The 22,182-nt window shown below is 45.7% G+C and overlaps 1 protein-coding gene across 2 annotated transcripts in view; it reads left to right on the top strand.

Moving 5' to 3' along the window:
- The window catches only part of TGFBR2 (transforming growth factor beta receptor 2), a 92,510-nt gene that overhangs the window by 46,203 nt on the left and 24,125 nt on the right, over positions 1–22,182 (top strand). For both annotated transcript variants that reach the window (XM_027523708.1, XM_027523707.1), the window contains exon 4: positions 20,386–21,185. In XM_027523708.1, the coding sequence (XP_027379509.1) occupies positions 20,386–21,185 (800 nt within the window). The remainder of the gene's footprint in view (positions 1–20,385; positions 21,186–22,182) is intronic.

The following is a 22,182-nucleotide window of genomic DNA, read 5'->3' as shown; positions in this document are numbered from 1 at the left end:
TCACCATCTGCAGTGATTTTCGAGCCCAGAAAAATAAAGTCTGACACTGTTTCCACTGTTTCCCCATCTATTTCCCATGAAGTGATGGGACCAGATGCCATGATCTTAGTTTTCTGAATGTTGAACTTTAAGCCAACTTTTTCACTCTCCTCTTTCACTTTCATCAAGAGGCTTTTTAATTCCTCCTCACTTTCTGCCATAAGGGTGGTGTCATCTGCATATTTGAGGTTATTGATATTTCTCCGGGCAATCTTGATTCCAGCTTGTGCTTCTTCCAGCCCAGCATTTCTCATGATGTACTCTGCATATAAGTTAAATAAACAGGGTGACAATATACAGCCTTGACGTACTCCTTTTCCTATTTGGAACCAGTCTGTTGTTCCATGTCCAGTTCTAACTGTTGCTTCCTGACCTGCATATAGGTTTCTCAAGAGGCAAGTCAAGTGATCTGGTATTCCCATCTCTTGAAGAATTTTCCACAGTTTATTGTGATCCACACAGTCAAAGGCTTAGGCATAGTCAATAAAACAGAAATAGATATTTTTCTGGAGCTCTCTTCCTTTTTCCATGATCCAGCGGATGTTGTCAATCTGATCTCTGGTTCCTCTGCCATTTCTAAAACCAGCTTGAAGATCTGGAAGTTCATGGTTCACATATTGCTGAAGCCTGGCTTGGAGAATTTTGAGTATTACTTTACTAGCGTGTGAGATGAGTGCAATTGTGTGGTAGTTTGAGCATTCTTTGGCATTGCCTTTCTTTGGGATTGGAATGGAAACTGACCTTTTCCAGTCCTGTGGCCACTGCTGAGTTTTCCAAATTTGCTGGTGTATTGAGTGCAGCACCTTCACAGCATCATCTTCCAGGATTTGAAATAGCTCAACTGGAATTCCATTACCTCTACTAGCTTTGTTCATAGTGATGATTTCTAAGGCTCACTTGACTTCACATTCCAGGATATCTGGCTCCAGGTGAGTGATCAAACCATTGTGATTATCTTGGTCGTGAAGATCTTTTTTGTACAGTTCTTCTGTGTATTCTTGCTACCTCTTCTTAATATCTTCTAATATCTTCTGCTTCTGTTAGGTCCATACCATTTCTGTCCTTTCTCGAGCCCATCTTTGCATGAAATGTTCCCTTGGTATCTCTAATTTTCTTGAAGAGATCTCTAGTCTTTCTCAGTCTGTTGGTTTCCTCTGTTTCTTTGCATTGATCACTGAGGAAGGCTTTCTTATCTCTCCTTGCTATTCTTTGGAACTCTGCATCCAGGGTGCTGCAAATGGTATTATTCATTATTTTTTATGGATGAGTAAAACTCATTTATATATGTGTACCACCTCTTTATCCATTCATGTGTTGATGGACGTTTTGGTAACATTGCCAAACTAATCAGTCAACCCAAGAAGGATACAGTTGATCTTAAACCTGGTCATTTAGAAATGAGCTAAGTAAGGTTTACTGAGTCCTTTCATGTGACAGAATTCCCCAATGAAATGGAAGTGTTTTTCCATAGTGATAGTGAAGACATTTGTGTGTGTGTTTGTGTGTACTCCACAGACTTTGTGCCAGCATGGAGCTCCACGTAGAGAAGGTGAGGTGCCTTTTCAGGAATATTTCTTTGGTTTTTATGATAATGTTCACGTTACTTTTTCTGTGGAATTGTAACCATACTATTGCCTAAAGCAGGAAGATACGTAGGAATGCCTTCAGGATGCATTTCACAAGATGCTGTTCTGAACTGGATCTCCAAGGGAGCTGTTGGGTAGCCTGAGGAACCCTGGACAAGGAGTTCAGTTCAGTTGCTCAGTCGTGTCCGACTCTTTGCGACCCCATGGACTGCAGCACGCCAGGCCTCCCTGTCCATCACCAACTCCTGGAGTTCACTCAGACTCACGTCCATCGAGTCAGTGATGCCATCCAGCCATCTCATCCTCTGTCGTCCCCTTCTCCTCCTGCCTCCAATGCCTCCCAGCATCAGAGTCTTTTCCAATGAGTCAACTCTTCACATGAGGTGGACAAAGTACTAGAGTTTCAGCTTCAGCATCATTCCCTCCAAAGAAATCCCAGGGCCGATCTCCTTTAGAATGGACAAGGAGTAGAGAGGCATTAAAGGGGTTTGCCTGCATCATTTTGCTCCTCAAGTGTCTATTATGTTCATCTGCGGGGGTAAGAAGGTAACTCGTGGCCGGTTGAAGGAGGCGTGCCTCTGCCCTACCTCCAGCCCCTGTGGCTGGATCCCTGGCCATCTCATTCTCCTCCTGACTTAGAGCTGAACTTCTGGAAATGGAAAGGCCCCTTGGCCATTCGGGAAAGGGCATTAGCAGTAACCTCAAGCCTGGACTCTGAAAAGTTTGGTTTCAAGGCCAGAGGCCCACCCCCTTCTTAACTGGCGTGCAGCATGCCCGGAAGCCAGGCTGTGAAAATTCCTGGAGCAGCAGTAGCAGTGGCCTCTCTCCTCTCTGAGTAGGAGCCTGGTGTGATTGGTCTGCCTGTGCTGACTGCGTTCAGGCACACTGCTTTGTGTCCTACAGGCATAACTTTTTTGACATCATACTGTACCAATTTTTCAAATTTACTCAGGTATATTTACCAAATAAAGTTGTACGTATTTAAAGTGTACATCATGGTGACTTGATACACATATACTTTGTGAAAGGATTTCCACTCCCCACCCCTCCACCTAGGCAATTCACATATCCATCACCTCACATATTTGTCTTGTGTGTGAGATCATTTAAGTTCTACTCTCTTAGTAAATTTCAGTTGTATAATAATGTTATCACCTGTAGTCACCATGTTTTACACCAGATCCTCAGTACTCACTCATCTTAGAGCTGACAGTTTGTACCCTTTTAACAACCTCTCCCTATTCCCCCATCCTCCAGCCCATGGCAACCACTGTTTTTTTTTTTTTTTTGCTAACTTTTTCACATTTATTTTGCTTATGTTAAATGTGTGTATTCTTGGATTCAATTGGACCTAAATTTATTTCTAATGTGGTTAAAAAGCACTAACTATAACACTGCAATCTGCAACCATTTTTCTCTCTGTTTTTATGAGTTAGCTTTTTTTTTTAAGATTCCACATGTAAATTACACCACGAGGTACTTGTCTTTCTGTCTGGCTTATTTCATTTCGCATAATGTCCTCAAAGTCTGTCTGTAATGTTACAAACGGCAGGATTCCCGTCTTTTTTGTGGCTGAATACTACTCCATTGTATATACACACCACATCTTTATCCATGCATCCCTTAACAGACACATGGGTTGCTTCCATGTCTTGCTGATTATTAATGATGCTGCAGTGAATATGGGAGTACAGGTATCTCATTGAGATCCTGTTTCTATTCCTTTGGATAAATACCCAGGAGTGGAATTGCTGGATCAAATGGAAATTCTGTTTTTCTTGTTTTGAGGAACCTCCGTACTGTTCTCCACAGTGACTGCACCAGTTTACATTCCCATCAACAGTGTAGGGGGTTCCCTTCTCCTCATGTTCTTGCCAGCATTTGTCATCTCAGTCCTTTTTAGGGTCATAACTTTTTTTATGCTGAAATGAAGCCCATGCAGTTAGCTCATCCAAACTTTTCATTTTACCCACAAAGAAATGGGTTTTTAGAGAGTGATGTAAATTTCCCAAGATTTCACAGGTGGGTCTCCACCTTTTGTCTATGGGAGAGTTGGATAATTTGGTCTGTTTTTGAGGGAATACCATCAACCTCCCATGTTTGGGGGGTTGCTTGTTAACAACTGCCTCACCCCGTGCAAGGCTGTGGATACACACCTGGTCACTGAACTGCATCCAGACTTCCCATTCAGCCAGTCCGAGGCAGGCAGCTCAACCAGAGGCTGTATCGTTCATGGGCTTGTGAGAGGACTGATCTTCACAAATGATGACTAGTGGGATGCTCATCTTTTGAGACGATCGTGGTCTCCCCAGTGAGATTTTCTGGGTTCAGATCCCAGCTAAGCCATTTATAAGTGGTTTGTCCTTGGATGAAACAGTTGCAGTTTTCCCCTCTGAAACATGGGGATAGAAAACAGTGCTCACTTTGAATAGGATTTCTGTGAGGATAAACATGTTTATTCATGTGTGGAACGTAGAATAAGGCCTGGCAGAGAGCAAGTATGCGATACGTTCTGGCTGTAAAGAGTCACTGCTGTTTCCTTTGATCCATTTGGATCTTGTCTTTGGATTTAGCCAGAGGAGTGAGGCGCTTTGTACCAACGTCGTGTTGCATTCTCCTTCCAGAAAATTCCTTCAATACGTGTATAGGTATTGTCCATCATCAGCAGCAGCCCTGGGAATCAGAGGAAATCTGTCAAGAACGCTGTTGAGGAAACTATTCTCTGCATTGTCACCTTGCTGAGGAAGCCAGCAGAAATTTCTCTCAGCTCTCTGCCTTGGAAAGATTATTCCCTTCTTGAGGGTATATTTGCTTCTGATCTTCAGGACAGCTTGAAGCATAGAGAGCTTCAGATAGAGCAGGGATCAGCAAACTTCTTTGCTAAAGGACCAGTTCCTGATTATTTGGGGCTTCACAGGCCAGAGAGTCTCTGTTGCAGCCACAGGCAGTATGTAAACAAGTTGGACACGGCTGTGTTCCAATAAAACTTTATTTACAAAACACGGCTTCAGGCCAGCCCCTGATGTGGATATCATGTTTTACTGTATTTCTCCCTACAGTGCTGACTACCAGAAAAGCTTGAGGCATGCTCTGGCAAGTATGTTGGCGTGGACTTTGTGGACTGACATCACCCGTTTGCCAGTTTTCCTACATCTACTGTCCATTTGTCTTGGTTCCAGCTCCCATTCTTAATTTCTCTTGGCCTTTCCCCTGACTGCATCTATCTCTAGGTTGCATGAGATTTTATATTTTTATAGGATGGAACTGTCAGTAAATACGTCAGTTATATCTAATTAACTTAGAAACCGGGGCTCTAGAAACCACTCTGACTCAGAGTTCACCAGATGTGGTTAAACAGCGATGCAGCCTCCACGCAGCGACGTGAGTGCCGCCGGCCGCCCGCGAGCTGCCTGCAGGCCCCGAGGTACCCCAGAGGCCGAGTGCAAGGGGCAGGGGCTCCTGGTAGCCACAGTCTCCTTCTCTCCTCTCATTGTTGTCGAGTTTCTTTTAAATGAAAACAGACTCTTTGGTTTGCAAGCCTAAAGCTGGCAGGAAGACAGATGACTTTTTTTTTTTACAGTATCAGACACGCGGTTTCCTGTCTCTGTTTAACTTGCTAGCAGATCATCTCAGCCAGCTGGGTCCCCGTGGACCTGTGTGACCTTAATCCTGTCGCTTCCCGCCACCCAGCAGACCCACTCTGGGTGTGGACCACGCGCCTTGCGCGCTCTGTGGACGCGTCTTGGTTTGTGAGGCAGGGAGCGCTGGGACGTGCTGCCTCCTTCCTCTCCAGTCCCACTTTGCGTTCCTTCTGCTCCAGCATGCAGGGGCTGGTTCCGTGGGGAAGTGCTGAGTTTCTGCCGGTAAAGCAGCAGCAGCAGAATGCTGGTGCCGGGCGGCCCTGGGTGTGCTGCTGCCCGTGAGCGCGCCCTCGCCACTCAAAATAGCCGGCTCGCCAGCTGGGCCTTTTTGTTTCAAGGAAAACAAAGCAGATTTACTTTCTGGTCTCAAAGCAAAAGGAAAAATATAAGTGTGGAAAGCCGGTGGAGAAAAGTTGTTAGATGAGAAAGACAATTATGGATTGAAGTTCCACGTCTCGTTCCTGGGAAAAGAAATCAGTTATTTGAGGTGATGACTCAGTGCTGAAGGAGCCTTGGGTCATGAATGACTTAGAAGCACCCCCCCCCCCCCCGCCCCCGAATCCCCGAGTACAGCCCTTGTCTGGTGAAGGAGATGATAAAGATTGTACGTGCTGGAGGGTACGGTGACTCAGTCCAGTGAGGCTTAGCGTGTATTTGAAGTGTCTTCAGGCAAAGCAACTGGCTTCTGTAGGTTTTTTTTCCCTTTTCCCTAAGCAGCAAAGTAAACAAAGATGCTTTGAGGCCATGTGTGGTTGCCGGCTGTGAATATTTCTACCCTGGAGCCTCATTCTGACGTGAATCACAGCCGAGTGGAATCCATTAAGGACACAGTCTGTCTCGAATCCCAGCCCCTGGATGTGAGTGACCAGTGAGATGCTTGGGCCAGTGGGGCTGGCCTTGTTACAAGTCTCTCCTCTCACAGCCGCCGCCTCGTGTTCTGTAAACAACACACAGATGGGTGATGGTGAAAAGGGTCCAGGAGACTGTTTGCTCCTTTCCAAGTACCCCAATGTCCCACCAGTGGAAAAACACTGGAGTTAGCTAGCCACTGGGAAACTGACCCTCATTTCCGCCCGTTCTGAACCCCAGAGGCTGTATTTACCTCTAGTTGGACATCTGGCTGACTGGTTTTTTGGAAAACCTTTTCTGATCCTCAAATAACTCTTGCTCATTGCTAATTATGTAAAATTTCAATGTTCACAGCAATAATTATGCCTTACAAAAGCTAATATTAACTTTTAAAGAAACAATACATATTTGCTTCTCTACTTTAAAAAATATATATACACCTCTGTCGCTGGCTCCAGTGTCAGGAACAATGGATCCTACAAGCAGTGATTAAATTTCTTTTCACAACTTCTTTTTTTCTGGGGTTGTATCCTAGCCTCCTGTCAGGCTGAGGTCGGTCTCGGCCTTGGCTACACATTGGAAACACCTGAGAAGCTTTAAAAAAATGACTCATTAACTGGGTCTTAGCCCTGCAGTTTCGGACTTAATTGGTCTGGGGCCTGGTGTCAGGATTAAAACAAAAAACAAAAAACAAAAAACCCAGCTCACCAAGATATTCTAATATGCAGCCAGTGTTGGAAACCACTGAATTCAAGACAGTTTGTTCTGCCAAAGGGATTTATATTTTTCATCCTGTTCCCCATATAACCTGAAAGAGGATGGGGACAATTAGAGTGGCAGCCACCACAGGAAGTGGCCAGATTCAGCCCTTGAGGCTGGAGGAGCAGAAGAACAGCAGGCCGCACACCTGGGTCAGCCCTCCCCTGGGAACAGCAGGACGCCTTTACGGAGGCTATCACCAAGCTCGCCACACTCCACAAGCAAGCACTTCAGAACGAGGCCCGGGTGGGCACCTCAGAACCGGTGAGATGACACATTCCGGGCAGGTCCATCTGCAGCCCTGAGGAGAGACGGCAGGGGTGGGGGCCGAAAACCAGCCAGAGCGTGCTTCAGGCGGAGCCAGGGGGAAGGCAGGGGGTGGCGGTGTTTTGGTAACGAGACAGGCGTTGGTAATGTGCACAATTGATGTGCTTTTCTAAAGCCTTCTGGCCTCCCTGTTGGAGAAGATAGTGGGGTCACTCCAGCCCCGTCTCTCTACCTTCAGGTTTCCCGAAAACGCGAAGGGCCCTGAGACAGGGTAGATGATACGGCCCAGACCGTTCTTTTCCAGCCAAGGAACAGAATGAGAGAATCGGGGCACCAGCGGGGAAGGGGGCCTACACCCAGCCCAGGCTGAGTGAGCGCCCGGAGGACTCTCGCCTGGACAAGGCGGTGAGGAGATCCTGCTCCAGAACGCGCGGTCAGCCCGTGGAGGAAAGACGGTCATGAGAGGTGTCCGTGTCGCGGGCAGAGCCTGGCTCCTTGTAGGCTCTGTCTCCTGCGGGAGGGACGAGCAGCACAGGGGCAGGAATGCTCCCGGCGGGGACGACCCGGGCTCTGCCTGCCTGAAATGACCACTTGGGAAACTAAGCCAAACACACGTATGAGACGAGGCCTGTCAGTTCACACAGGTGATGGCAGGTAAGCAGCGTATCAGAAAGCGGGCTTCGCATCTGCTCAGCGGGTTCAGAGGTGAGTTCAGGTCATTCTGAAATTGGGGAGCTGGTGAAGAGAGTGAAAAGGAGGCAAGAGCATACAGGCCAGGAGTTGTCTCCACGCCTTGCTGAGAGCGGCGGGCGTCCTGCGCTACTGCATTCCACGTGGTAGAGCTGGGTCTGGTGAAACGTCAGAGAATCTTGAGGAACAAGAATGATTTCGGAGGACAGATCACTTTATACTCAGAAAAAGGACCCAGTGTATATGGGGTGCCTGCTTCTTGCTGGGCGGGCACATTTTAGGGTCTGATAAATATGAGTGTGATAAGTAGGTCTTTTCAGGAGTGACTGAAGAAAATAGAGATTTTGAGCCTGAAAAAGATGATTTAGGGAAATGGGCTAAATGCCCAGCAACAGTTTGAGAACTCCTATCCCACAGAAGAGGGAGTCATTGTGTCGTCTTTTGCTTCAGAGAATAGCAGGAAAGCTGGTAAGTGGGCTTATGGGAAGCCCATGCCTGATTATAAAGAATGTGTTTTAGAATAACCCAGTGTTAAGACTTTCTCCTAAGATGTCTGTCAGGGTGTAGAGTATGGGGTGATTTACAGAGGAATGGAGTCCTGCTGTGGTTACCTTTATGGCAGGTTTCCTCTGCACCTCTCAGGAGTGTTCTGAAGAGGTGTCATCCTGAAGTAGACTGCCTGAAAGGCCCTTTTTGGGGGAGAGAGGAAGGGAAGAAGTAAATAATGGAGACTGTGGAGTGGGATGTGAGGAGGGAGGCAAAAGCTTACTTTTGAAATATGTACAGTTAGAAGAAAACAATCACATGGGCTGGAGAGAATTCCATCATTTGGGGAAAAAGTATTCTCGAAGTCTGTCTAGTGTCACACAGTGCTGTCCACGTGCTGGAAGTTTAATTAAGCCCTGCATAAGCTCCTGGCCTTCTGTTGTTTAATTTAGGTGGTTTTTTACTATTTGGCTGAATTTGTTTACTTTTTCTTGAGATGATGGATAGGGAATTATCTGTCTCTCTCTCTGCACTCCCCCTGCAGTTTTTCTACTAGAACGTTCTCATGGGCCATTTTCTCACTGGCTGGCAGAGTATGGTTGTCCTAGGGCTTTGCCAACAAGTCCTGTCTGTGGCAGACTCCCAAGGGATGTTCACTGTAGCTGCTACTGCTGCTAAGTCACTTCAGTCGTGTCCAACTCTGTGCGACCCCGTAGATGGCAGCCCACCAGGCTCCCCCATCCCTGGGATTCTCCAGGCAAGAACACTGGAGTGGGTTGCCATTTTCTTCTCCAGTGCATGAAAGGGAAAAGTGAAAGTGAAGTCGCTCAGTCGTGTCCGACTCTTAGTGACCCCCTGGACTGCAGCCTGCCAGGATCCTCCATCCATGGGATTTTCCAGGCAAGAGTACTGGAGTGGGGTGCCATTGCCTTCTCCGGTTCGCTGAAGCAGTGCTTCTCAAGCCGGACTGTGTAAGTGAGTCTCATAGAGGACTCTGTCATGCGCAGGTCTGCTGCCGCAGTGGAGCACAGGGCTGAGGTGCTGAGTTTCCCTAAGTCCCCAGGTAGTGCCTGCTGACTGCACTGGTCTGAGGGCATACCCTGAATAGCAGCGTTCCAGGAGATTCTTTTTGTACCATGCCATCAGTATTTTTAAAGATGAGAAAATATACAAAATTTTGGAACTCCCAAGTTAGAAAGTATGTATATATAGTAACTCCCGGATTAGAAAGTATATATGTAGTATGATGGATGAGGGTGTAAGGGAGAGATGGGGCAAGAACAGAGGAAAGCTAACAGAATGTGGATGTCGCAGAATAAGGAGGCAGTTTGCTTTGCTTTTTACAAGGGCCTGTATATTTTCCTCTAGGGATCCGTGTCCTCTAGGGCCCAGGGCTGTGACTCAGTAATGCTTCCCTTGTATGTTGAGTGAGCACACTTGGAACTTAGCCAGTAAATGTTTACGGGATGTGGGCACCTTTTGTTCACTTTCAACATCTTCTTTATTATAACTGGGTCCAGCATCACTAGATATGTGGTAAAACTGAGTTTTGCCTCTGGGAAAACAGAATTCAAACCAGACAGACAAAAAGCACCTGCCTCTCTTCTCTTAGTATATCCAGACTGACTCCCTCCATAGCCTTCTACTTGCTTTTTTTTTTTTTTAATTGAGGTATGGTTGATTTACAGTACTGTGGGTGTTTGAGGTGTGCAGCAGAGTGGCTCAGTTATATATACATATATACACACACATACATTCTTTTCCATTGTAGATTATTACAAGGTATTGAATATAGTTCCCTGTGCTATATGGTCCTTAATTGTTTACCTGTTTTATATATAGTATCAATTGTTTGTACCTACTAATCCTATATTCCTAATTTATCCCTCTCCCACACTTTCCCCTTTGGTAACTGTAAGTTTATTTTTGAAGTCTTGGAGCCTGTTCCTATTTTGTTAATTTGTTCATTTGTATCAGTTTTTAGATTCTACCTGAAGTGATATCATATAAAATTTGTCTTTCTCTGTCTAACTTATTTCACTGAGTAGGATCATCTCCAGGTCTACCCATATTGCTGCAAATGGCATTATTTCATTCTTTTTAATAGCTGAGTAATATTCTATTACACACACACACACACATATATATACGGCATGTCTTCTTTTACTGTTCATCTGTTGATGGACATTGTGGTGGCTTCCATGTCTTGGCTATTGTAAACAGTGCTGCAGTGAACATGGGACAACATATTTCTCCAGATACATGCCTAGGAGTGGGATTGCCAGATTGTATGGTAGCTTTGTTTTTAAGAAACCTCCATACTGTCCTCCATAGTAGCTGTTACCAATTTACATTCCCACCAACAACAGTGTAGGATGGTTCCCTTTAATCCACGTCCTCTCCAGCATTTATTGTTTGTAGATTTTTTTGATAGTGGCCATTCTGATCAATGGGAGGTGGTACGTCATTGTAGTTTTGATTCGCTTTTCTTTAATAATTAAAATACTGATCATCTTTTCATGTGCATTTTGGCTATACATATGTCTTCTTTGGAGATATGTCTATTTAGCTCTTTTTTTTTTTTTTAGAATTAAAAAAAAAATCATTTATTTTTGGGAGTCCCAATCCCTGTGCTGGGTCTTCTCTAGTTGGGGTGCATAGGCTTCTCTCATTGCAGAGAACTGGCTCCAGGACACGTGGGCTTCCACAGTTGCGGCTCTGGGGCTCCAGAGCACAGGCTCTGTAGTTGTGGCATGCAGGCTTAGTTCTGCGGGCTGTGGGATCGTCCTGTGTCAGGTTGAACCCGTATCCCCTGCATCAGCAGATGGATTTTTTTACCACTGAGCTACCAGAAACACCCCTGCCTGCTTTTTTGATTTTTTTTTTTAATATTGAGCTGCATGAGCTCTTTGCATATTTTAGAGATTAATCCCTTGTGGGTCTCTTCATTTGCAGACCTTTTCTCCCGTTCTTGGGTTGTCTTTTTGTTTCTTTTGCTGTGCAAAAGCTTCAGAATCCCAAGTTCTTAAAAACCAACATCTACCATGCTGCTTCCTCTAAATATACAGAATAATAACTGTCAGGTTTTGGTTTTGTTTTTTTCTTTCCATGCTGCATGGCTTGTGGGATCTTAATTTCTCAACCAGGGATAGAACCCGGACCCTTGCCAATGAAAGCACAGAGTCCCAAACACTGGACTGCCATTGTAGAACCTACTTTGATTATTCTTAGGGGTTTCTATTGCCTGATAAAATATTACTAGTTTAAGTCTAGAACTTTTTTTTCTAGACTTCTATTGACAATTTTTTCTTCAAATTGTCAATAACAGCAACTTGTAAGTGTATATTAAGAAAATCATGAAATCGAATCTCAGCTCAATGTAGTGTCTGGTTTAGAGGCAAAGAAGTAACATGAAAAGTACAATACCTTCCTTAGATTGTAGACTTGGAAAGCTCAAGAGAAGTTTCCTTCCAAGGGCTGCAAGGAGTTCAGGATTTGAAATTCAGTCACTGTTGGGTAATGTCCTGCACAAAAAGTGACCTTAAACCCCAGGCAGCAAACACAGCGGGGCAGAGAGATGATTTGGGGATATACAGGAGACTTGGGATAAAAATTCTCAAATAAGCCGTTTTAACAAAATGTACTTTGTGTTGGTCTCTTTGGAAATAATAGGGTTTTTGGACTGAATGAAGAGTGCTTTTAATATTGTGAGCTTGTCTTCCTGATGCCAATCATCCCTTACATAAAACTGTATCATCAGAAAGGCAGTTGCCTGTCAGTGGCTCTGTCCATACAGTAGATGAGCAAGCCCAGTGACATCTGGAGACTGAACAACACTGATCAGGTGTAAAGGACCAGGTGAGATGAGCCTATCTGGGTCGACTTTCTTACCCGGCATGGCACATTCCACCATTCTGCCTCCCAGTGCTGGTTGCTTGGGATGTAAGTCATGTTGAGTAGAAATAGCTCTAGTTGGCCTCAGTGCCTGAACCATTTTTCAAAGGATTGCATTTGAAATATCCCCATTAGAATAAGGTTTGCTGAAGATTGTTGGTATGTATTCCTTATGGAGGCCTTTTGCTTTATCATATACTTTCTCTGTATCTACCGAATGGATCATACATTTTTTTTCTCCTTTAAATTATTAGTGTGGTCAGTAATAGGAGTTGTTTTATTTGCATATTTGTTTTTAATTTAAAATAATGCTTTTATAGCTTTGGCTGGATTTGGATTGCTAACATTTTTATTATTGGTGCTAGTGGTAAAGAACATGAATGTCAACGCAGGAGACATAAAAGACAAGGGTTTGATCCCTGGGTGAGGAAGATCCCCTGGAGCAGGGCATGGCAACTCACTCCAGTTATTCTTGCCTGGAGAATCCCATGGACGAGGAGCTTGGCAGGCCATAGGGTCGCAAAGAGTCAGACACGACTGAAGCAACTTAGCACCGCTCAACACACCATTTTTATTTAGAATTCATTTTTCAAATCGTAGTATGTGAGAGAGATTGGTCTGTAATTTTCATATATTCTCTTTGGTTTTGGTTGTCCTGTTTTCAAAGAATGAGACACAGTGCTTTTCCTATTTACTGAGTTTGGGTGACATTGAAATGACCTGTCCTTGGAAGCTTGGTGGCTCTCAGCTTCATCTGAGATGGGTGTGTATTAGGGGCTTTGAGGGGAGCATTGTTGCTCGCATGTTTTTGGATACTTTCTTCCTGTTTCTACTGGGAAAACGAAGCTTTCAGATAAGCTGAGAGAATGCAGCAATGAGCCCCTGTGTACCCTCCCCTTGTATTTACCTCCTTCTCATCCCCGTGTGTATTTGGGGGTGGGGGTGTATTACAGTCACAGTTCAGCTTCCCCAAAGCAGTGAGGGCGTTGCTGACCCAGTCAAGGACCACCTTGGCCCTCAGTTGTTTTGACTCTTCCGTGTGTCTCTTGCTTTTTGTGACTTTGACTTTAAACAGGTGGACCACTGATTTCATAGAGGCACATTCCGGATATATCTGATGATTCCCCACTTGTTTAGACAATGGTCAAACATTTCTACGAGAAGTCCGCTGGCATTTTTATTGTAGGAAGTTTAGGGGGTTGGCAATTCTGCAAAAAACAAACTCTGACATGTGCATCCAGTCATTGGTACTAAGAAATTTGACAGTGAATCATGGGTTTTAAAAAAGATTCAAAATTACAGTTATAATCTAGGAAGATTTTTAACTACTCAATTACTTTAATGTTTGTAAGACTATTCAAGTTTTTCTTGGCTCAGTTTTAGTAAATTACACATATTAATTTTTAGGACATTGACCAGTATTGTTTAAGTTTTCAAACTTATTGGCAAAAAGCTTTTCCACTGCCTGAGATTCTGTGTCCTCCAGGCCTCTGTCTGCCCTTCGCTGCGCGTCAGTGTCACCGAGGTTCACCTGCTGTGTTGGTCACTGCAGCAGAGTCTATCCAGAGTGTTGCTGATCCCCCCTGTGTCTTTGTTTTCCATTCCTCTGATTTCAGTGTTTCTCTTTACTGTCTTTCCTTCTCTTTGACTGTATAGTCAGTCGGGTCCTTTCTCTAAAAGTTCACGTTGAACCCTCTGTTGGCCAAAAATCCTGGGAGCTATCATCAGCATCCCTCTTGAGGGACACTCCCCCTGCAGCTGGCCACTGCCTGCCACTCCAGCCTCCACTGTACACACAGGATCCCCGTGTGCCTGTCTAGGAAGTGACCTGCCACGCCAGCCTCTGCTGTACACACAGGATCCCCATGCGTGTGTCTAGGAAGTGACCTGCCATGCCAGCCTCTGCTGTACACACAGGATCCCCATGTACGTGTCTGGGAAATGAGACCTGATTCAGACCTAGCAGCGTGGCTACAGGACTTCAAAATAGTCCACATGAAACCAGTGCTTGGCATTTAGTAGGTTCTCAGTAAATGAAAGCTGTAGTTTTAAATATCGCCATTAACCCAGTGGCTTTAGACAGGAAATTCTCCCTTCCCCCCAGCCTCTCTCTCTCGAGCACAGCTTCCTTGTTTGGCTCTCAGCCAGTTGCGTATATATCCTGTTGCTTTAGATGAACATGTTAGCATGTGAAAGTCTCTGTGGTTAGGTGTCACTGCCGGCTTCAAGAAGCTCTGTGGTTGTCTTGCCGTGTTCACCAGTGCACCGAGGCGTATAGATAGCGAGCATCTGATAGCCCTTTCTGTTGCTTGGGTCACTTCGTGCCTTGGTAAATTTCTGCCCAGACTGCTTCACTGAGTCAGAGGAATTGCAGAGCCAATTCAACTAGTGAAGTAAGCACACATCTCTCACAGTTAGCTCTGTTGATTTGGTTTTTATCAAGATGCATTAAACAATCCATATAGGCATTTTTACTCTTGACCTTAATTTAATGTCTTTTTCTCTATGTGATTTTTTTGAAGAAAAAATAAATTATAGAGATTCAGTGTTAAGTTCCTTTTGGCAAGCAGCGATGGATTTGGGCCTCACAGAGGACTTGAAGGAGCTTGGGAGTGACCTCTTTTCATTGTGGTGTGTGTGTGCGGGATTAGGCCAGTTGTTTACTTTTAAATTACTCGGGAGGAACCTATACCAAGGAATTTCCCCTTGAGGTTTTCTGCCAGTTTGTATGTTTTTAGGGCATACTAACATTTATCTTTGACGTTTGTCCTTAAAAAATATTTATTTATCAAGATTCTGACATTTGCAAATGGCTGTTTATTTGCAGCTCACTTGGGCTCCTGTATGTGGGACACATTTGGTTGGAAATTTTGGGAATTATTAAACAGCCTGCTGGGGCCATTGCTGGGGAGACAGCTTGGTGATGTGGAGAGAACACGCGCTCTGGAGCCATCAGACCTGAAGGAAATGGGACCCCCTCAGTTCCTCCCCTCCCCACCCCCACACTCACTCTGCCTTCCCTCCTTTCCACCTTCCCCTCCCTTCCCTCTCGTAGCCCCCTCTGTAAACTAGGCAGTGAACAGAAGGCTGCTGGGGGAGTAAAGTGAGATGCTGCTGATACAGTGAGGGACCCGGGACTCAGCTCAGTAAAACCCATGAGGGGTTGGTTACCTCCACCGTTCTTCACAGAGTTCAGAGGAGGGTTTCCCATCCTTTTCCACTGCAGAGCTCCCCTCACAAGGGCAGAATCTACCCTTATCCCTGGGGCGTACAACACACCACCCCAGGAGGACCACTCTGGCACCACTTCTCCCTTACTCAGTTCCTGCAGAAACAGAGGCATCTGGAAGTTTCCACTCCAGGAAACCCGGGCAGGGAGACCAGCACTCGATGCCTTCTCTCTGGTGCTGTGCGCGCCATGCACGCTGGGACGCCTAGCAAAGCCTGCGGATCTCTTCACAGTGATGTCCTTAAATGCCTAAAACAGCACACACGGGAATTCAAAGAAAATCCAACCTAGAGTCATACAATTAAACCATACAAATGATTTAAGAAATCTGTGCTATAGTAATCTTTGCTTCTTCTATAGTAATGGTTTAAGTAACAAGATCTAGCATCAGATGGAACAAACTGAAATGGCTAAGTGCTGAATATAAAGGATTCGTTGAGGCCTCTGCAAGAAATGTTAACACAGCATAAAATTATCTGTGGTTTCTCTTGGTGACAAAGTCATGGCATGGCTCATGCTGGGAAATGTGAAATTTTAGTTAAAGATTAGAGAAAATAAAAAGATGTCATTTTGCCCATGTAAGCTTCCAGGCCCACTGAATTCTGTCTCTGGAGCCCAGGCTGAGTCACCTCTGTGTGCGCCTGGGAGGCATCCCCTCCTTTGTAGGAACCCCAGAACTCGGTGTGGCCACCGTTGTCCCTTGTTGCAACAGGGGAGTGTAAAGTGAACCTCAGGTTCTGAGCACTGGTTACTTGTGTGTCCAAGAAATGGGTGATGGAGAGTACTGATCCTTGATCTCGGGTGTCCTCGGCCTGCAACAGCTTGGAGCGGGGCTTGGGTTCCCATTCAGAGATTGGGGCTGGGTTGCAGCGGTGGAAGTACCGGATCATAGCCACTAGGTCAGTGGTCACTGACAAGGGCCCTGGCCCTTCTGCTCTGCAGAAAAGAACTTCCACGGAGATGGAACGTAGTGAAGCAAGTAAAGTGTTTTATTAGCAGGAAAGAGTATGGTATGCGTGGATAGACACACAGGCAGACTCAGAGGGAGAGTCCCTGAGTCGCGTCCTCATGGCAGTTTAAATCATTTATATGGGGCGTTTTTTTCCGGTTTTCCTTTGGCCAGTCATTTTGATTTGCCTGGTTCACAGTCCGTGTTTGGTATATCTCAGGATCCTCCCAAGTGTGCGCACACATCTCTTAGCCAAGATGGATCCTACCGAAGAGGCCTCTGGGTAGAGCATCCCATGACATTGTTCCCTCTCCAGCCTGCAGGGAGCTTTTCTGTGCATGTGTGGTCGGGGAGGTTTCCTGACTTCCGGAATGAGAAGTATGTGGTTTGAGCGGGGCCCAGCCTTCTCCCTTAATTGTCCTGCTATTCTTGTCTTGGAGTTTTAGTCAATAGAGAATGAATTTCCAGTTGCTTTATCCTGCAGGGGGGCCCATCTGCCTCCTCCCTCAGTAGTTCAGCAATTATGTCTTGAGTTCTGTACAAGCTGTGTCCTGTGATGATGGGTTCTGAGAGAAGAAAGCAAAAAGGTTTAAGGTTCTTCCTTGTGTAAGACTTCTGATTCCCAGACAGGAGAGAGATGCACAGTGGCAGGAACATTGGTTCTTCGTTAAGAACCGAGGGGAGCAGTCTACACACCCAAATGTGCCCCTTTGGACGCCCCGGGATCACTTAGTGGACGGCCTGCAGTCACTTAGGCCAGCCCCAAGTGAAGACAGCCACTTCATCCAATTGAGCGCTTGTATAAAGGCATTCTTAATTGGCTCCCAGTGATGTGAAGTTTAGAAACAGCATGGCATGGGGTTACGAGCGGGCGTCTCTAATCAGAGTTTGAGAATCTACAGAATGGGGTTTATAATAATAGTAGTATCTATCTCATGGGGTTTTCTGTCCATTAAATATAAATATTATATAAAACTCTTGGCACACAGAGAAGTATATAATTTGTATTCAGTTTACTCTTCTATGTGTAATTGGGGGTTGGCAGGAGGAAATACTCCCTGCTGGTCCCTGAGTAAAGGAGAAGCTGATTGTACCCGCTATACCCACAGCTGCTGGTTTCTCTGGGAGCAACTCAGGGGTTAACTCTGAGAGGGTGTGGGTGGCTTCTGTTTAGATAAAGCCACATCCCAGAGCTTCCTTTCAGCCTGATTTGCTATTGTTAGGGTTTTTCACCACCTCTTTGAAGTTTTAAGACTGACAGATGTTAATAGATAATTCCCTCCCCACCAAATTTTTATGTGTAGGTTTTCAAAAAGAAATCACAGGAAATTTGAGGGGAAGGTAACATTTGGTTTCTGATATTGAAAGGGGGGTTTCTAGAGTCTTCTTTAATCGGTAAATTTCAGATTTCTGTTTCTGTGTTTCCTTTAACCTGAAAAAGACTAGAAATCAGCAAGGAATATTCTTTTTCATAAATGGACAGGAATTGGAAAATAAAATTATCAGTGATACATGAACAGTTCATTTGGATGTTTTACCGCCTTTAATGAATTGGACACACAGCTAAATAATTATGCAATTAATATTTAGAAATTTTTCATTGAGTTGTTTTCTCATCCATAAAAGAATATTCACATTGGAGCAACATGATGGCTCTTTAGATTTCCCCGGTGCATTGCAGGTTGTTAAAATAGCACCAGTAGAAGGGGGGCGAGCAGACTTTTTCTGTAAAGGGCCCGGTAGTAGATGTTTTAGGGCCAGAAGTGATCTCTGTTGTATGAACTACTTAGTGTCTTTTTTTTTTTTTTAATTTAAACAGCCCTTTAAAAATGGAAAATCCATCCCTCTTGAGGCTGAACAAGAGCATCCCCTGTACCCTGGGGCCATAGTTTGCTGACCCCTGCTGAACAGCGTGGAGAATGAGAGGGAGTTTTTTAAATTGAAGTCTAGTTGATTTACAGTGTTAATTTCTGCTGTACAGCAAATTAACTCAGTTGTGCTGGGAGGGATTGGGGGCAGGAGGAGAAGGGGACGACAGAGGATGAGATGGCTGGATGGCATCACCAGCTCGATGGGCGTGAGTTTGAGTGAACTCCTGGAGTTGGTGAGGGAGGCCTGGCGTGCTACAATCCATAGGGTCGCAAAGAGTCGGACACGACTGAGCGACTGAACTGAACTGAATACATATATATGCACATTCCAATATGTATATATAAAGGAATATATATATACATATATACATTCCCTTTTTCATATTCTTTTCCATTATGGTTTATCATAGGGTATTAAAATAGTTTCCTGTGCTAAATAGTAGGACTTTGTTATTTATCCATCGTATACATACTAGTTTACACCTGCTAACCCCAAACTCCCAATCCATCCCTCCCCCAACCCTCTCCCTCGGGCAAGCACAAGTCTGTCTGTTATGTCTGTGATTCTGTTTGTTTCATAGATAAGTTCATTTGTGCAATATTTCAGATTCCATATGTAAGTGATAACATATTGTATTTGTCTGTCTGACTTTACTTAGTGTGATAATCTCTAGCTCCATCCATGTTGCTGCAAAAATGGCATTTTGTTCTTTTTTATGGTTGAGTCGTATTCTGTTGTCTATATGTACCACATCTTCTTTATCCAAGAAGGGAAGGACTTTGTCTCATTAATCATTCATCCAGCTTCTACCCTGCACCAGCTGCTTAGTAGAGTGTGGTGATCAGGACCTCTAGATTTACCCCTGTAGAGCTTACTTTCTCATGGGAGGAACAAGCAGAGAATTAAACACATTTATTTATAAGACATCTTATGTTGTTACAGACAGGTGTCCACTTGAAGAAAACATTCCCATTGGATAGTCCAGATAGTAGAGGTGGAGTTACAGGGGAGGAATGTTATTTTCTGCAGCATCTGCTGCGGTGTCTGATGCTGATACTGCATCAGTATCATTTTATCTGTCCCCTCAGTCTTGATCTCGAGGCTCATTCTTTGCTGGGTAACAGGGACCATCCATGTCTCCACAAGAGTTTCTATTTCTCCTGTAGTTCAATCTTTTCCTGCAACCATTTTGTCCCATCACACTTCAGCCTCTGGTCCCACCTACCCTGGGGTCCCATGCAGCCTGCCAGTGTGAGTAAGAACTTAGGTTTTCAAGATTCAATCACCACATTTTTCCTTCTTCCTGTTTTTAAAAATTTTATTGAAGTATAGTCAATTTACAATGTTAATTCCGCACAGCAAAGTGACTCAGTTATATATACATATATGTGTGTGTGTTCTTTTTCCTACTGTTCTCCGTTATGGTTTGACACAGGATGTTGACCATAGTTGCCTGGTCTATAGCAGGAGTTTGCTTATCCCGTGTATAACAGTTTGCATCTGCGTAACCCAGACTCGCACCCCAGCCCTCTCCATCCCTTCGTGGTAACCCTGTCTGTTTCCGTGTCTGTGAGTGTGTTTCTGTTTTGTAGGTAGGCTCATTTGTGCCATACTGTAGATTCCACATGTAACTGATGTCATATGTTTGTCTTCGCTTAGTGTGATAACCTCTAGGTCCATCCGTGTATCTGGCAGTGGCATTATTTCATTCTTTCTTACGGCCGAGTAATAATCCATGGTATATATGTACATCTTCATCCATTCATCTGTTGATGGACATTTAGGTTATTTGTATGTCCTGACTATTGTGAATAGAGCCAGCAAAGCATTTTTAAAGGCCAGTGAGGAGGGCCTTGTTCTCAGCTTGTAATCAGCTTGTTCTCAGTTCTGATTGGTTGATGGTGAATTTTGATTTCCCAGCTAAGTTTTGAGGGAAGAGTAAAAGACGTTGACTAGATGGCCAGATGGACAAGCACACCCAAGCATCCATGCCTGGAATAAAAACTTACCATACCGTGTGCATTAAAACTGTGCTGATGGTAAATCCCACAGTGCCTGGGGTGTGGACCACTTCTTCCCAGGGCACACCTGCTGACCCGCTCCTTCTCTGTGTTTCCACTTCAGAGTACACCAGCAGTAACCCCGACTTGCTGCTGGTTATCTTCCAAGTGACAGGCGTCAGCCTCCTGCCACCGCTGGGCATCGCCATCGCAGTCATCATCACTTTCTACTGCTACCGCATCCACCGGCAGCAGAAGCTGAGCCCAGCCTGGGACTCGGGCAAGCCGCGCAAGCTGATGGAGTTCAGTGAGCACCTGGCCATCATCCTGGAGGACGACCGCTCCGACATCAGCTCCACCTGCGCCAACAACATCAACCACAACACGGAGCTGCTGCCCATCGAGCTGGACACCCTGGTGGGCAAGGGGCGCTTCGCCGAGGTCTACAAGGCCAAGCTGAAGCAGAACACGTCTGAGCAGTTCGAGACCGTGGCCGTCAAGATCTTCCCCTACGAGGAGTATGCCTCCTGGAAGACGGAGAAGGACATCTTCTCGGACATCAACCTCAAGCACGAGAACATCCTGCAGTTCCTGACGGCCGAGGAGCGCAAGACGGAGCTGGGCAAGCAGTACTGGCTCATCACTGCCTTCCACGCCAAGGGCAACCTGCAGGAGTACCTGACGCGCCACGTCATCAGCTGGGAGGACCTGCGCCGGCTGGGCGGCTCGCTGGCCCGCGGCATCGCGCACCTGCACAGCGACCACACCCTGTGCGGCCGGCCCAAGATGCCCATCGTGCACAGGGACCTCAAGAGCTCCAACATCCTGGTCAAGGGCGACCTCACCTGCTGCCTCTGCGACTTCGGGCTCTCACTGCGGCTGGACCCCACCCTGTCAGTGGATGACCTGGCCAACAGTGGGCAGGTAGGGTGGCCCTGCCCCTCACTGCTGCAGCCCTCGCTGCTGCGCCCCTCCGGCTCGCGCTCCTTCCGCCCTGCACTCTGACCTCCCCCAGGGGATCCACTCAGCCCTGGAAGCACCCTGCTCTCCTGCCAGGGTGCCTCCCACAGCCAGCAGCACTTCTCTCTCTGGCTCTCAGACCCTTCCCAATCTAGCACAGCCATTTTCTCCTTGAGTCAGTCTTCATTTCTCGTCCATTTAGACTTTTTTTCTTTGCTTCAAGCACTGCTAGTATCTCTTTTTCCTTGTACTCAGCCTCTTTCTGCTCTGTACTTTTGGTCCTTATGTTGCCTTTTTTTTTTTTTTTTTACCATTTTAGAAGGTAATCTCCTTGAAGTCCAAATCCACATACATTTGGTCACATCCAACACAAGGCCTTGAACAGGCAAAGAGACCAATAAGTATCTACAGAGTGAGTGACTGACTGGGTGAAGGGAGAGTTCTTTTGAAACATCTCACAGATTAAACTGGAAACCTTTTTTGGCTAAGGAGCTATTAGAGACTGACTAACGTTACCACTGGGTGCCCCAGGTGGCACTATGGTAAAGAACCCACCTGCCAATGCAGGAGACAGATAAGACTTGGGTTCAGTCCCTAGGCCAGGAAGGTCCCCTGGAGAAGGAAAAGGCAACCCACGCCAGCATTCTTGCCTAGAGAATCCCATGGACAGAGGAGCCTGGCGGGCTATAGTCCATGGGGTTTCAAGTCAGAGACGACTGAAGCGACTTAGCATGCACACACAGCGTTGTTGTCATCCTTTATAAAAGATGGGCCCCGTGTTTCACACACCAGAAGCTTGGCTGTGACTGAGAGCAAAGTCTTGGGAGCATCGTTGCCTCCTCTGACCAGGCTGAGGGTTGTGCTTTTGGAGCATCTCGTCACTGCTCAGGCAGCCCTCCAGGGGTGCACATCCAGTGAGGAGATGAGCACGTTGAAACTCAGATGAATCAATGTGCCAGGG

This window comes from Bos indicus x Bos taurus, chromosome 22, assembly GCF_003369695.1.
Source record: "Bos indicus x Bos taurus breed Angus x Brahman F1 hybrid chromosome 22, Bos_hybrid_MaternalHap_v2.0, whole genome shotgun sequence".
NCBI lineage: Eukaryota > Metazoa > Chordata > Mammalia > Artiodactyla > Bovidae > Bos > Bos indicus x Bos taurus.
This window is presented reverse-complemented; position numbering and strand designations above follow the sequence as displayed.